Source organism: Sclerotinia sclerotiorum, genomic scaffold (genome assembly GCF_000146945.2).
Source record: "Sclerotinia sclerotiorum 1980 UF-70 scaffold_1 genomic scaffold, whole genome shotgun sequence".
NCBI classification, from domain to species: domain Eukaryota; kingdom Fungi; phylum Ascomycota; class Leotiomycetes; order Helotiales; family Sclerotiniaceae; genus Sclerotinia; species Sclerotinia sclerotiorum.
In genome coordinates this window covers 1,849,569-1,865,238 of record NW_001820835.1, presented here as the reverse complement: position 1 = coordinate 1,865,238, position 15,670 = coordinate 1,849,569, and the positions used below count along the sequence as shown (strand labels likewise).

The following is a 15,670-nucleotide window of genomic DNA, read 5'->3' as shown; positions in this document are numbered from 1 at the left end:
TTAATCTTTGTAAATTCGGATGTTTTGAGTTTTAACGGGGTCGTTTTTTCCTCGGGGTAGTTTTTTAATCTATCTACTGGTCCAGGGGACGACAGAGGTTTTGCTAGTTTTTGTGGTCGGGGTAAGGCTAGTTAGTGTCTCTCCTTCCTCTTCTAAGTTGTGATAGGTTTGGGTGTTGTTGAAGATTGCGAGGTTTCGAGGATTACGGTTTTTTGATGAAAATTTAAAAAGAGAGGGTGATTTATGGGGGTTGAGATGGTTGCTGTAGTCATGTCCTGCTTTGGCTGGGCTGGTCTATTTGAAGGTTTGCTTTTTTCGAAACGAAAGTGATGGAAATATCGATATTGTATGTATGGATCGAACAGGCTATTTTTGGAGGTCCTATTGATTGTTGGAGAGGTTTTTGTTGATGATGGTAATAATACTGGCTGTAAAGTAGCTACTATTAAAGAACTCAATAGGGTGGAATAGATTTCAGGGGTAAGGTACATCGGATTTACTAAAATTGTTCCAAGCCATTTCAGCTGTAGAAATAGTAATTCTTATCGTCTGTCTGTACTATTGATATCCTTATTACTACTGTTGAGGGGGAAATTAATCATAATCATTAATTTACCTTACTTCTCTCATCATATAGGTATAGTTTATCACCCATAAAAGAGACTTGGTGAAATGGATATACTTAGCCCAATTTGTTAATCTACTAGTGCTCCAACTATATCCAACTTTTTCCATACTGCTGCTGTATTCGCTGAGTCGAGGAACAGAAAACTAAAAAGTTAACCTCGGCTAAGAATAAGTAAGTCATTGTCGCCTTGCTCAAATGCCAGTTAATTGTACTTATCATTAAGTGGCTTTTAAGGACTTATTTTGTCTAGAGGGGATAGATACTTCGAAGCGTTTAAATAATCTTACAAATGAGGGAGTTTGCAAGTAACGTATTAAAGAGGAGCAAGAATTGGAGAAGAAAATGAGGGGAAGTGGGGGAAGAAAGAGGAAGGGGAGTAGTGGGCTGGATGAGTAGGATATTCTAAACCGACAAAATCCCATTAAAACTCACCAAAACTTCGACCTCACATAATCTTACTTAAGTTTTAGAAAATCAAAACATGAAAAAGCAGCAACAAGTTCTTCCCAAGAGCTTATACACATAAGTCATATCTTCATAAACAAGAGCAAGAGAAAAAACAGCGACATCCGCTTCGCAATCGACGACGATCAAAAGAAAGTGGAAAGCCTATGGCAATTTTGTTAGCTAATCACATATCCCATTAAAATATACGAGGTGAACTTCCTCCTCGAGCTGGCAATCCTCCTTCCTCCTCATGCCTCGAAAGTTCGTAAATTCACATGCTCTCTTCCGTTCGTGTCCAGATATGTATTTGAACATGCAATACCTATGCTATTGCCATGGTGAAGAATAGCATGGTATACGCTATACTACATGGATCGATATCGACAAAAATAATATTAGTATTAGATTAACGATAAAAAAGCAATGATATCTGTTTATTTTTATCTTCCCGTTTTCTCCTCTTTGAGATACCGAATAAATCACCTCTGATTAATTTGTAATTGTAGTTGATTTATTTTTCTTTCCATCTCTTGTTCTTTTTGTTTCATCTCTTGGTCCTTTCGTGCCACCTCTTGGTCCTTTCGTGCCATCTCTTGGTCCTTTCGTGCCATCTCTTGGTCCTTTCGTCCCATCTCTTGCTCCTTTAGTTCCATCCATTGCCGCAATTCTTGAAGTTCCTGCTCATTTTGTTGTATCCGTTGCTCAGCCTCTTTCCCCAGTATTTTTTGATCGCACAGAGCTGTATAAATATCCGATTCATCAGAATCCCAATCGCAGTCTGCATAACGTAATCGCTGCCGTCCCTCGCTCAAATGAAGCGTTTTTTGTAATTTATTATCATAGGTGTATACTTCTGCAGTGTGTTCATTCGAACTGATAGCGATTTGCAAAATATGTGAGTGAATATCAGGATCTAAAAAGGGTTCTGTATTAGATCTTGAATTGGTTTTGAAATGAATAAAGTGTTATTACCTCTGATTTCTAATGCCTGAACTGTTGACTTTGGACAGAAATTAAGGACGATATAATCTTCGAGGATACCCCATCCGTGATATTTCCCTCCAATTCGAAATCGGTCCAAATGTTCTTCTACTCTATTCTTATTCCCAGACTGAAGTATTTCGATACCCCATTTTTTGTTTAGGATATAAAAATCTATTCTTCCATCTTTAGTATAAGAATATTCAGAAAGAATCTCTATATTATTAAGCTCATGACTAAAACAGCAATATATCTCGTTTTGAAACGCTGCTTCTGGGATCCCCCAACTACTTTGAGATCCCGGAGATTGTACTTGTAAAATAGATGGGCTAAACCTTTCTATAACATTGAGACAGGCTTGCCGAAGGGTGATTTTATCCAAACGAGTGCCTGGTTCTGGGCCTGGGAAAAGACGGTGATACGCATATCTGGTATCTATAATCAATATGGGTACAAATTCAATGTGGATAAAGATATTATATACCTTCGATGTATTGGGGAAGCAAAGGTATAGGTGATATCCCGTCTTCCAGGGTATGGCTGCTCGGTATGCAGTAAACCCATCTTGTAGCAAAAGGTAAAAGCATCATTAGACTCTCCATTCGGTAGAGTATAACCATGCAATAGCTCTGCTGCCGTGCGCAATGCCGCTTTCACCCTGAAAAATGGGATGTGGCTGTAAGGAGGCTTTTCAAGATACTTTTTAACTTGAAGCTCTGATTTAGATGTCCAAAGTCCTCGACCCCACCTATTCAATTCAGTTATGAAACCACTGTCCTCAGCAATAAGATCACAGCATAGTTGAAGCGACCATGATCGTGTACAACGAATGTTGTCCGGAAGCTGTCAGATGTTATTTACAGAACTGTAGTTTAGTGAAGATATAAAGGAATATAACTTACATTGGTGAAACAAAGTTTCAAATAATTCAAGATCATGTCAAGTACGCCCGGATGACCATTAGTAGCAGCATGAAGATATTCAAACATACCATTCTCAAGTTGAAAGTTCTGCACTGTAGCCCACTTCATCACCATAACAGATGTTTCTTTTGGTGTAAAGAGTATGTGTAGATTATTATTTGCAGATGGACGAAGTTCGATACGTTGAAATGAATCAACTAGAAGAGCTTGAGATGCAATCCCTGGTTCGTGAGCTGCGGAAATGCCTGAAATTCCATAAAGACAGACAAGCACGAATAATGATTGCGATCTGGTATTATAATTTTTCAAATTTTGATGCCAAAATTCTCCGTCCTCGTATGAATTTTGGGCTTCGTCGATCAGGAATACCTTTCTAGCTGCAGGATTGTGAGGACGAACTTTGGAGTTTTTTGATTGCCACTTTGATGCTTCGTTTCCCAGATATTTGTCAAATGGAAGATTATTACGCTGTTTCATAGTCTTCCACTCGATGTACACTGGTTCTAGATCCCTGTGCTCCTCAACTATGTGATAACCTAGTAGCTTAAGAATAACTGTCTTGCCTACAAAAGGTGTAGCACGGATAACCAGAACCCTTGTATCGAGTAGTCTCTGCATAATCGAGGTAACAAGATCCTGTCTCTCGCAAAGGTAATCACAAACAGGGTTCCAAGGATGTGTCATATCGTGATGATCGTCAAACTGATGCGTACAGTTGGTACAACTATCAACAAGGGAGGTAAAGACTCCTTGTTGGCAATTACACCTTTGACAGAAGAAGTGGGTAAAAGTGTTAGGAGGTAGGCTTGGAGATAAAAAGTCTGTGTTTGCTAAGGATAACTCGTCTTTATTGTGGCCTTGATGTTTGGGGGATTCTTGTTCTGGCTTTGGTTCTAGCGGAAGAGGCTTCTTCGGTCGTTTTTTACGGCTTTGGTTGAACAATCGATTTAGCCGACGAGGTTTTAGAGAACTAACAAGCTTTTGTGGATAAGAAGTTTTAGAAAGATATAACTCTACATCATTTGCAATAGATGAGAAACATCTTTTAGATTTAGATCTAGTAGTTACAGGCATTTTCCGCACTAGCTATGGGCAAGTAAAAGTAGATTTGTGAAGAGGAAAGAAAGTTCTTGTTTCTTCATAATCAATATATGAATAGAAGTTCTTTGTTTGGAGAAAAGTAAGTGAAAGGAATTGTATTTTCTATGGGTTTCTCGGACTTGGTAGAGGGCAGGAATTCTTTGTAGTAACCCCTTTTGAAGACAGCTAATAAAAATATGTCACGAAAGCACACAAGATGGCTAGAAAGTACTTGCTGGCGCCAATTTCATGTGCTAGATCCACCAGTCGCAACCTTCCCGACCATGAAGCAGAGCTCTCAACCGTGCGTGATCTCAGGGAACACCCGAAGCCGAAACCTCTGTCGAAACTATCTGGATAAACTATGGAAGTGGAATTCGAGTATTCTAGTAAGAGAATTTCTTCGTGATTGAAATCATCCCATCTCGTATCGTTGTACTGAACAAGACGACCATGGTTCATTTGTCTTAGTCATGAGGTTGGCGGGGTTGGCGGGATAGGAACTATAATCGCTGAAGGTAAGAAAAGAAATTAAATAAATACATCCTTATCCTTTCTTAACGATTAGAGGATAGTATTAGGCTTCTGTTGGGTTTCTTAAGACCAGAAAGAGTATCAGATTGAATTGATTGATTCTCTAGCTAAGCAGTTAAGCTGCGAGCATATATTCAAAAAAATGAAGGAATAGGTTGGGTATTCGGCCTTCGGAATTAAAGTGCTTTGAAATCAAAATATTGAAAGCAAACAAACAGTATACCAAAAAGGAAAGAATGAATTAAAAGTTGAGTTTTGTTTGCTCCTTATATGCATATGTACTATATATGCATATGCTGCCAAGATCCCAGGAGGTCAACAGCTTCCAACTAGAATATTTGAAGACTTTGGTTTAGTTTTTGGAAGTAGTTCAGGGGTTTAGTTCATCCAGAATATGGTTCCTGAATGTGGACGTTCATGAAATTTGGAAGGGAGGGATTAGTGCTCGAGATTGTATGAAACCACCATCTGCGCTTAGTTTGTAGATGTATCGGTATACATATGATTGCGGGTCGATAGGAGTCCTAATTAGTTTGTTGAAATGGGGATGATATAGTTCATTGTAAGATATGTATTTGTGATCCGGAGCTGCCGGGTACACCCAATTTCATAACGTGTGACCAAAACTAATCTTCAAATACTCGGGCTAGTCTTTGATGAGGCCTAGGGATTTAGCGAAACACATTTCTACACCAAAAGTATCTATTTCAAATATATAACGTAATTTATCACCGAGTGGGCCACTTTCACCTCAATTCACACTCTTCATATTCAACACGTGTTTTATCAACCATTTATTATGCAATCTACAAATAAAGAAGCACGTTTACTCTTAGCTATCGAAGCTTTTCAAAAAGATAAAAAACTAAGCATTCGGAAGGCTGCTCAACTATATAATATACCTCGCACAACGATCAGCCACAGAATGGATGGTTTAACTCCACATACAGAAACTCGAGCGAACTGCTATAAGATTACACAATTGGAAGAGGAAGTGATTATTGAATACATACTTGATATGGATCGAAGAGGATTTCCACCTAAAATCAAGGGTGTAGAAGATATGGCGAATTATATTCTTGAATCAAGAAGTGCGAAGAAAGTTGGAAAGCTCTGGGCTCATCGATTCGTAAAGCGTCATACAGAATTAAAGATATGTTTTAATTGTACTTGTAACTTTCAAAGAGCTCTCTGTGAAGATTCTAAGTTTCTTGAGGAGTGGTTTCGATTGGTATCGAATATACAAGCAAAATATTGTATTCTGGATTGCGATTTCTATAATTTCGACGAAACAGGCTTTATAACGGGGATTATAAGTGTTGCAATGGTTGTAACTGATGTTGAACGATGAGGTAGAGGTAAAGCAGTACAACTAGGCAATCGAGAATAGGCTACAGCAATTATATGTGGTAATGGGGAGGGTGAAACTATACCTCCATTTCTGGTAGTTCAAGGACAAATTGTTGGGTTTCTTGAGACTAGAAAGAGTATCAGATTGAATTGATTTATTCTCTAGCTAAGCAGTTAAGCTGCGAGCATATATTCAAAAAAATGAAGGAATAGGTTGGGTATTCGGCCTTCGGAATTAAAGTGCTTTGAAATCAAAATATTGAAAGCAAACAAACAGTATACCAAAAAGGAAAGAATGAATTAAAAGTTGAGTTTTGTTTGCTCCTTATATGCATATGTACTATATATGCATATGCTGCCAAGATCCCAGGAGGTCAACACAAATCCATCTTTCCAATTAGTACACCGAAACCGATTTTCCTGCGGATTGGGCTATCAAACCTATTTCCAATGGATGGACGAATAATGAGACAGGATTAGAATGGTTAAAGCATTTCGATAAACATACGATTCATCGAAGAAAGGGCAAATATCGAATGTTAGTATTAGATGGACACGAAAGTTATGAATCAATATCTTTTTAATCATATTGCAAGGCAAATGATATTATATATATAAGATTACTATCGTATTCAAGTCATTTAACTCAATCACTTGATATTGGGTGTTTTAGTGTCCGAAAACGCTTGTATGGTTGTCAAATTGATGGATTTATCAAGGCATATATCAATCATATCTCCAAGGTTGAATTCTTTATAGCTTTTAAAGCTGCATATCAAGAATCAATTACAGTTCAGAATATGGAAGCTGGGTTTCGAGGAGCTGGATTAATATCATTTAATCCCGAAGCTGTACTCTCAAAATCAGATATTCGAATTCATACATTTACTCCTCCTCCTTTCGATTTGGATCTTTGGATCTCTCAAACCCCTCACAATCCAACTGAAGCTCTTTCTCAATCAACTTTAGTAAAATCTCGAATATCTCGTTATCAATCAAGCTCTCCTACACCTATATTCAAAACTGTACTAGCTTTAGCTAAAGGCACAGAAAGATTGGCACATGAAAATACACTTTTAAGTGCAGAAAACCGTACACTTCGGAAGGCAAATGAGGCATTAAGCAAACATCGACGTGCAAAAAAAACTCAATTACGGCAAGGAGGAGTACTTACTGGACAAGAAGCTATGGATATATTATCTCAGCAAGAGGTTGATATTCAGATTCAACGCGACGAGCGTCAAAATGGGGGGAATTCTAATGGGGAAGCATCTTCTAGTAGATGCTGTAGTAAGTGTGGAAAGCCAGGTCATAATTCAAGAACTTGTCAAATCAATATAATAGATCCTAGATTATTAGATTCCTAATAGTTTCAATCAATTGATTCAATTGTTGTTGAATAATATGTACTTGAAAGTGTAAATTGAGGTGAAAGTGGCCCACTCGGTGATAAATTACGTTATACTGTTAAAGTGAATGGTTCCTGCGTAGCACGTGCACAGGGTACTAGTCCTATTAGGACTAGATTGAGAAGCTCTCTATAGGAGAGCTTCGCACTTCACTAGAACTTAGATAGTGAGTGGTTAATATACAAGACCAATATAGCCTCAGCTCTGCCCTATTAGCTTCCCACTATTCTGTTACGATGGTAACAGCTGACTTGTTTTCGTAAGCTTGGGCCATGTGCAAATCGGTTTCGATTCGCTCAATTTACTATGAGATTTCGGTCACTCTAAGAATTCATATGCACGCATCATCAGAGCATATAAACAAGTATGCTGGATCACTACAGATCATTGGTGATCCAAGGTGATCCAAGGAATATGAAGATCTATATATTCAATATGAATTTCCTTTTGTAGAGCTTTGTGCTCAAGATCAATTATTTAGTATACTCTACTATTAATTACGAATTATATATCATTATTTGTCATTATTTAAGTCCCTGCTTGACGCTTAGTTATAAACCACCTCGAAAGCCTAGAGCACTTCCACATGATCTAGACGGCAAACCTCGTAACACAAAGTTATAATATTATAAAATTTGAATATTAAATATATTTCAGATTTTCAAAGTAAATTAAGATGTATAAAATCAAAAAATTATAAAATATTAAACTTTTAATAAATATCTATTGCTTTCTGAAATTTAAAGTATATGTTAAAAGGAATGACCTTATATGGGGAATATATTATGAGGTTTGCCGTCTAGATCATGTGGAAGTGCTCTAGTGTTACGACGGGTGTGACCAAAAGGGTGTTTATAGACCAGCAATTGTATTTAACTTAGAATCTACAGGTGAAGAGCACCTGTAGATGGGGATAGCTACTCTATATATACACAAATGAATGGCCTAGCCGCAATAGCTAGGCAAAAAGAAGTCATATTTATTCCTCCAATGATCTTACTTTACCGATAACCATTGATACCTAGTACTTGTCCGGATCTGATCCTCAGGTCACCTAAATCGCATACTAATCTCGAGTAATCGTATCATGTGTGGACATGGTTAATGTACCTGAGGTTTCTTATATAATAAGGGTGGGAGGAAAGCAGGGATTTCCGTCACACAATGATTACCAAATAATCAAAGTGAAAATCCCCTATACTAGACAGAAAAATTCTTCGATTTCTGGCATTTGATACTCCTCTACTTGAACAGTGAAGATATTAGCACCACGCTATATGGATGTTCTACAGAAACGAACGGGTATAAATAACCTCAAAGGTTATACTCAATTTAATAACTAGTTTCAAGTTCTAAAACGTGATTTTTTTTTAGCTTTATAAACTTTTTGCTGAAAAGTATTGTTTTATTTAATCTTCTTTATCTTTTATTCAATAATAACAAAACTAATATTATATTTTAAATTTAAACAAATGAATGTAACAATTCAAAATATTTGTTACGAGGTTTGTGTAACGATACTGTACTGGAGGCAGCGGCTGCCTAAGGTTCGTTGGTTGGTAGTTATGGGTTAAGGCTTTATCACTGGTCTTCACTTGGAAATGAAGTCGTTACTAGATCAAGTAGAATGTAGGTAAACTAATTGATAACTAAGTTGAGCACGAAGCTTCTATAACGTGGTTTATCAGGACCCTGTACATATCAGGACCCTGTACACTTTTACCTCAATTGCCCACATTCCATTGAAATAAAATTACAACAATACTATAAATTAGAATTAAATTACATACAATTCAAAGACCAACTAATACTGGATCTAATTGACAAGTTTGTGCATTATATGAAGCACTACCACATTTGCTACATCGTTATATAATAACTTGCCTCCTTGCTGAAGAATCACCATTTGTAAATTCATCGCATTGTATCTGATCTTCTACATTCTCTTGTTCTAATATATCATATCCATCTTCTACTGAAAATACTCCTCCTTTTCGTATTAAAGCTTTTCTAGCTCTTCAGCGTTTACTAAGTGCTTCATTTGCTTTACGGAGATTATGAACCTCAGCAGCTAAAAGCGTATTCGCATAAGCTAAAAGTTCTGTACCCTTAGCTAAAGCTACAACTGTTTTAAATATTGGAGTAGGTGAGCTCTCTTGATGTTGAGCAATACGACTTTTCACTAAAGTGGATTGAGAAAAAGCTTCAATTAGATTGTGAGATATTTGAGATTGCTATATATCAGGATCGGCTGATATTGATCTATTTGATAGAGTTCTTATTCGAATATCTAGTTTTGAAAGTACAATTTCCGGATTAAATGGGATTAGCCCAACTCCGCAGAACCCAGCTTTACCATTTGATATAGATATTGCTTCGATATATATAGCTTTGAAGGCTTGAAAAAACTCGGTTTTGGTAATATGAGTAATATACGCCTTGATAAAGTTCTCGATTTGTCGATTATATGAATACTTTAAAGGACCAAAACAATCGATATCGAGTGGTTGAATTAAATACGAAGAATGAAGTAGTAAACTAAATAATATAATATCGTATTCCTTATAATATTCCTGAAATATTGGCGATTTATGACTTTCATACCCATCAAGCACTAACATTCGATATCTACCCACTTTCCTACTTTCAGTATGTTTGTTGAAGTACTTAATCCATTCAAGATCTGTCTCATTATCTGTCCATTTATTGATAATAGGTTTAATAAGCCAATTGTATAGTAAATCATCTTCGATATATCAATTTGAAAGATGGTATTCGCCTTTTACTATCAAAAACGAAGGCATATTGTGATCTTCTTCATTAACACAAATAATCGCTGTAATCTATTCTCGATTGCCTAATTGTATAACTTTACTTTTTCCACATCGATCAGCTTTAATAACTACTATATATAGTGATATTTGTCCTATCATAAAGCCTGTCTCATCGAAGTTGTAGAAATTGCAGTCCAGAATACCATATTTGGCCCGCATATTCGATACCAATCGAAACCATCTTTCAATAAGCTCTGAATCTTCGCAGAGAGCTCTTTGAAAATCATAAACGCGATTAAAACACATCTTTAATTCTGTATATCGTTTCACAAAACGATAAGCCCAGAGCTTTCCAACCTTCTTCGCACCCTGCGTTTCGAGTATATAATTCGCCATATCTTCCACATCACTTATTCAAGGACTAAACCCTCTTTCATCCATATCCAATATATATTGAAGAAGCGATTTCTCCTCCAATTCTGTCATTTTATGATTTGCTGGTCGACGTTCAGTAAGAGGCAGAATTCCATTCATTCTAGAGGTAAGGGTAGTATGAGGTATATTATAGAGTTTTGCAGCTTTCCGAATACTCAAATTTTGAGATGTACGAATAGCCTCAATAGCTAAATTGATTCGAGCTTCTTTTGAAGTAGTTTGCATAATTAAATATTGATAAATCGCGTATTGAAGTGATTGGTGTGAATTGAGGTAAAAGTGTACAGGGTCCTGATATGTACAGGGTCCTGATAAACCACGTTACGCCGAGTAACAGGAAACTTTCACGTGCAATCAATATCACGTGATTGGCTCAGTGAGGATCAGTGAGCTCAGTACTGAGCTACATTGATCCTACTGAGTAGCCATCGGTACGAAGGTCTATATGATCTAGATGGATTTCCTTTGTATAGAGCTTCGTACTCAAGATCAATCATTTAGTATACTCTACTATTAGTTACAAATAGCATATTATTATTGTTATTACTTTAAGTCCCTACTTGATGCCTAGTTATAAATCTACCTCGAGAGCCTAGAGCACTTCCACGTGATCTAGACGGCTACCCTCGTAACAGTTTGACGCCTAGTTATAAACCACCTCGAGAGCCTAGATGTTACGAGGTTTGCCGTCTAGATCATGTGGAAGTGCTCTAGGCTCTCGAGGTGGTTTATAACTAGGCGTCAAGCAGGGACTTAAGTAATGACAATAATAATATGCTATTTGTAACTAATAGTAGAGTATACTAAATGATTGATCTTGAGCACGAAGCTCTATACAAAGGAAATCCATCTTGATTATATAGTCCTTCATGCTTCCATGATTACTAGTGATCCTTCATGATCATTAGTGATCATCTATATCGTGATCCTTAGTGATCCTTAATGATCACCAGTGATCACCTATACCGTGATCCTTAGTGATCCTTAATGATCACTATTGATCATTTGTGATCACGTGTCTTGGTAGTTGTGTAGCCCGTTGTGACGGAAATCCCTGCTTTCCTCCCACCTTTATTATATAAGAAACCTCAGGTACATTAACCATGTCCACACATGATACGATTACTCGAGATTAGTATGCGATTTAGGTGATCTGAGGATCAGATCCGGACAAGTACTAGGTATCAATGGTTATCGGTAAAGTAAGATCATTGGAGGAATAAATACGACTTCTTTTTGCCTAGCCATTGCGGCTAGGGCATTCATTTGTGTATATATAGAGTAGCTATCCCCATCTACAGGTGCTCTTCACCTGTAGATTCTAAGTTAAATACAATTGCTGGTCTATAAACACCCTTTTGGTCACACATTGCTTGAAAATTTTGAGTAGCGTAAACAAACCCCCGGCCTTAATCTGATTCACTTAAAAGTCGCTGTCGCGGTGTCCGTTTCGCCATGAAACTATTTAGCATGGAACAAGTATCACCACGGGACTATTCACTATAAAACCCTTTTCGACATAGATCCCTTTTGCCATAGAACCAACTATTCGCCACGCCACGAAAACCCGTTTCGCTGAGGAACAGAACAGAATATAACAGAACAGATTGTGGCAAAACGAAATATCTCTGTATTATACTCTACACTCTATATTCTACACTCTACATTCTACACCATGATGAGAAAACAAATAGATACCTTCGTGAGGACTCCATTTCATAGCGAAGCAAACCTTAAGATATGCAACAAAGGCTCTAATTTGGATTTCTGTTTTGTTGCGCCATGAAACTTTCTTAGATATGCAACAGATGCTTCATTCAATCTAACTTTTGTTTCACTATGAAACTTTCTTAGATATGTAACAAATGCTTCCTTCATTCAATCCAACTTTTGTTTCGCTCTGAAACTTTCTTAGATATGCAACAGAGCCAATCTAATTTCAGGTATGATTGGCTCGATCATCTGATTTCATCTGCGTCTGATGACTTACATATATCCATCTATTTGCCCCGAGCGAGTGTGGTATATGGATATGTTGTTTGTAGCTGATTTGATCTGGCTATTTTAAGCCCGTAGATTGGACTTTTTTCCTGCGCCATCTCGATGATGTGATGATAACTCGGGCCTGAACTCTCGAAGACAATGTACAGCGGGGCCGCCTACACTGACAGAACTTGGTTTTTGATGAGTGGAGTTTTAGGTCCCTTAAACCCAGGAGCGTCTTCAACAAATACTTTCAACCCACTGAATCCGTCCTCCTCGTCTTGGCTCTCATTCTTTGAGTATCTTTCGCCTGTTTTCTCGCTTGACTAACACTCATCCTGACCTCCTCCATAACCTTCTTTTCCAATCCATCCACCTCTACCTCATCCAAGACAAACTTTCCCAGATTTCCCTGCCTCCACCTCTGAATAACCCAGAGAGCCGCAGCCTCCACATCCGGCACGCCTCCCTTACCCAATCTCCCCGTTTTCCGACAAACCGCCTCTAAAAATTCCACAATATCATTCGTTTCCCCACAGTATTCTTTATATACACCCCCTCCCACCTTCAGATTAATATGAAATAATAAATAATCCGCCAAAGTTGTTGGCGCAATGATAGTGTCCTTCACACTTCCCACCAATGCCAATTTTAACATACTATCCGTATCCGGTACAAACGGCACGAAAACACCAGGAGTATCAACCAAATACACACCCTCCGTTCCTGCTTCCGGATCTGGATCTACAATCTTAACCCCCGATGCGATTTTCCTCGTAATACCCGGTTGAGCACCTGTAAATGCAGCTTTACCTCGATTGACACCAGCCATACGTAAAGCATTTAGCAAAGAAGATTTACCAACATTAGGCATACCGACGATGAGGATTCGCGAGCCGGTGAGGGATTGATGTGCAAGACCGTGTTCTTTGCAGAGGGAAAGAATTGTTTGTATGTCGGGTTTGGATTTGTGATTTGAGAAGAGAGTAGGAGATGGCTTGTGCCAGTTTTTTATTATAGTTTCTCTCTGTTTTTGGATCAAAAATTAGTATATGACATCTTTAAATTGTGTATATTCAGGAACAATACCTTTTTATCCACAGGCAGACCTTGATTTCCTAAATCGCGTTTTGTATACACAATAACTCTTTCTCTTCCCGCGAGTGATTGTTCGAATAAAGGGTTTCGAGATGTAAGAGGAACTCTATAGTCTCGACATTCTATTATAAGATCGATAGATGAGAGCATCGTTTTCATTCGAGAGAGACCGGATGCATGATGTCCTAGATAATAGGATCGAGGAAGAGAGAGTTGTTGGGGAAATACGGTGCGGGGTATGAATTGAGCCATTTTGATTGCAGGTTAATGAATGTTACTGGAGGAGCATGGCAATTGTTGAATATGAAAGAGCGCTGCTGTTGGAAGTATATGATGTTGTTCTGAAGCTTCGAGGGAGAATGAAGTTTAGAACAAGGCTGAGAAGTTGAAATTTTGGATCTTGGGGTAAGAGCAAGGCTGACCAATTGTAATCAGCTGCGATGCACGCTAATGCATGGCAGCTATGTGAATCCTGTAATTATGATGAAATGTGAATTATTTGATGAAGGCTGAAAATTATAAAACTCGCAGAAAGTTAAGAAACAATGGGAGCAACCCTGACTCCGGCCATACAGAAATACCTAATTCAGAATACTTATTTCAAGTCTGCTTGCTTTCTACTTTCAACAAAAGTCTCCTCTCAATCTTTTTGCTATCAATTATAATTCTAAACTTTACTAAGCAAGAAAGACTTCGGATGGCTCGATGAATTCATGCCATTTAGTGATATCGATGTTATGGTCTCTGTGTTTTATATTGATATTTCATTGCAGCATTTATTCATCCATCACTTCTGAACGGTGTCTTACTTCTACAAAGTGACGTGATATACTTATCGTCTTATGTGCCTTCCATGGATACATTTCCGACATTAATGGATGGATGAATATAATTGCACTTTGCCTTTTGCCACTTTCGTCGTCAATCATGCGAATGGCCTTTCTTTCACCATTTTGTATGGTCGATCCCTTCTTCATCGATTTCCTTCGTATTGGGAATGTCCAGCTCGTCCTGCTGCATCGTCGATTACCCTCTTGACTGCCTTACTCATTTCCTTCAAATGGAACAAGCTCAATCGATCTTGCTTCCGAAATGGAATTGAAAACTGTCGATTCCAACAGCGTATACCAGAGAAATGGTGAAACTATCGACCATTAAAAAAGGATTCATTCATTCCTCTTCACAAATGGGATTCACCATACTCACCACAGAAATCCCAATCTCGGTGTACACTGTAAGAAAACATCTTCGGTCGGATTTAGACACTTGCCATACCCTTCATCCTGGCGTTATGGCCGGAAAAGATTACGACAATGTCTCATCAGACCATTTTCCTATTTGTCCCAAGCTTAATTCCCTCCAGCCAATCCGTCGATTCCCACTATATCAAAAGATTGATATTAGGACCGTGAAAAATAAGCTTCGCTCATGTTTTCTATTTCCGAGACAATCTGTACAACATTGTTCTCACCGAACGTTGATGTGATGGATGTGAGATGAATTTGATGTTGCTTACACTTTCGATTGAATTCTAGACCCGGTTCGTGCTTGGATTTTGGCGGAAGAAGTTGGTTGGCTCCGATGGAAAAGTAAGGTCTCCGTAAGGTCTCCGGATAGAATTGTGGCGACATCGGTATGGGGTTCAGAGTAGACCATCAACACAATAAGTGGGATGGGATGGATGATGGATGTTGACAAAGGAGTTGCGGGAAGAGAGGGAAGAGGAGGGAGAAGTGAGAGGTGAGAAATAAAAGAAAAAGGAGAAAGGAGAAGAGGGAAACCAACAGTTGCGTAAAAAAAGAGTTGATGGCCCCGAGTATTAATTTATTTTGCTTGTGAGACTGACTTTAATTCTGGATGGCTTTATAAGGAATCATCAATTGCCCTCTTTTGAGAAGTAGAAAGTTTCCTCAAACTGCTTCAATCATCCATCATTGACAACAAATCACCCCCCTTTTTGATTTATTTTCTCAGCCTTGAAGGTGCAAAGCACTCTTCACTCAAAACACTCTTCGCTCTCCAGTTTCC

The 15,670-nt window shown here is 38.1% G+C and overlaps 7 protein-coding genes across 7 annotated transcripts; 2 read left to right on the top strand and 5 right to left on the bottom strand.

Moving 5' to 3' along the window:
- Nucleotides 1-1,564: 1,564 nt before the first annotated feature.
- Nucleotides 1,565-1,732, bottom strand: SS1G_00716 (predicted protein; the record flags this gene model as incomplete). Its single annotated transcript, XM_001598577.1, has 1 exon — nucleotides 1,565-1,732. One exon carries the CDS (start codon nucleotides 1,730-1,732, stop codon nucleotides 1,565-1,567), a length of 168 nt encoding a protein of 55 aa, XP_001598627.1.
- Nucleotides 1,733-2,645: 913 nt separating this feature from the next.
- Nucleotides 2,646-4,053, bottom strand: SS1G_00715 (predicted protein; the record flags this gene model as incomplete). The annotated part of the gene is made up of 3 exons (XM_001598576.1): nucleotides 2,646-2,714; nucleotides 2,959-3,681; nucleotides 3,955-4,053. 3 exons carry the CDS (start codon nucleotides 4,051-4,053, stop codon nucleotides 2,646-2,648), a joined length of 891 nt encoding a protein of 296 aa, XP_001598626.1.
- A 1,465-nt stretch (nucleotides 4,054-5,518) lies between these two features.
- SS1G_00714 (hypothetical protein) lies at nucleotides 5,519-5,944 on the top strand (the record flags this gene model as incomplete). The annotated part of the gene is made up of 1 exon (XM_001598575.1): nucleotides 5,519-5,944. The coding sequence occupies one exon, from the start codon at nucleotides 5,519-5,521 to the stop codon at nucleotides 5,942-5,944; it is 426 nt and encodes a 141-aa protein (XP_001598625.1).
- A 799-nt stretch (nucleotides 5,945-6,743) lies between these two features.
- Nucleotides 6,744-7,310, top strand: SS1G_00713 (hypothetical protein; the record flags this gene model as incomplete). The annotated part of the gene is made up of 1 exon (XM_001598574.1): nucleotides 6,744-7,310. One exon carries the CDS (start codon nucleotides 6,744-6,746, stop codon nucleotides 7,308-7,310), a length of 567 nt encoding a protein of 188 aa, XP_001598624.1.
- Nucleotides 7,311-10,195: 2,885 nt separating this feature from the next.
- SS1G_00712 (hypothetical protein) lies at nucleotides 10,196-10,522 on the bottom strand (the record flags this gene model as incomplete). Its single annotated transcript, XM_001598573.1, has 1 exon — nucleotides 10,196-10,522. One exon carries the CDS (start codon nucleotides 10,520-10,522, stop codon nucleotides 10,196-10,198), a length of 327 nt encoding a protein of 108 aa, XP_001598623.1.
- A 2,275-nt stretch (nucleotides 10,523-12,797) lies between these two features.
- On the bottom strand, nucleotides 12,798-13,894 carry SS1G_00711 (hypothetical protein; the record flags this gene model as incomplete). The annotated part of the gene is made up of 2 exons (XM_001598572.1): nucleotides 12,798-13,571; nucleotides 13,871-13,894. The coding sequence occupies 2 exons, from the start codon at nucleotides 13,892-13,894 to the stop codon at nucleotides 12,798-12,800; spliced, it is 798 nt and encodes a 265-aa protein (XP_001598622.1).
- Nucleotides 13,895-14,947: 1,053 nt separating this feature from the next.
- Nucleotides 14,948-15,298, bottom strand: SS1G_00710 (predicted protein; the record flags this gene model as incomplete). The annotated part of the gene is made up of 2 exons (XM_001598571.1): nucleotides 14,948-15,023; nucleotides 15,159-15,298. The coding sequence occupies 2 exons, from the start codon at nucleotides 15,296-15,298 to the stop codon at nucleotides 14,948-14,950; spliced, it is 216 nt and encodes a 71-aa protein (XP_001598621.1).
- Between the last annotated feature and the right edge of the window lie 372 nt (nucleotides 15,299-15,670).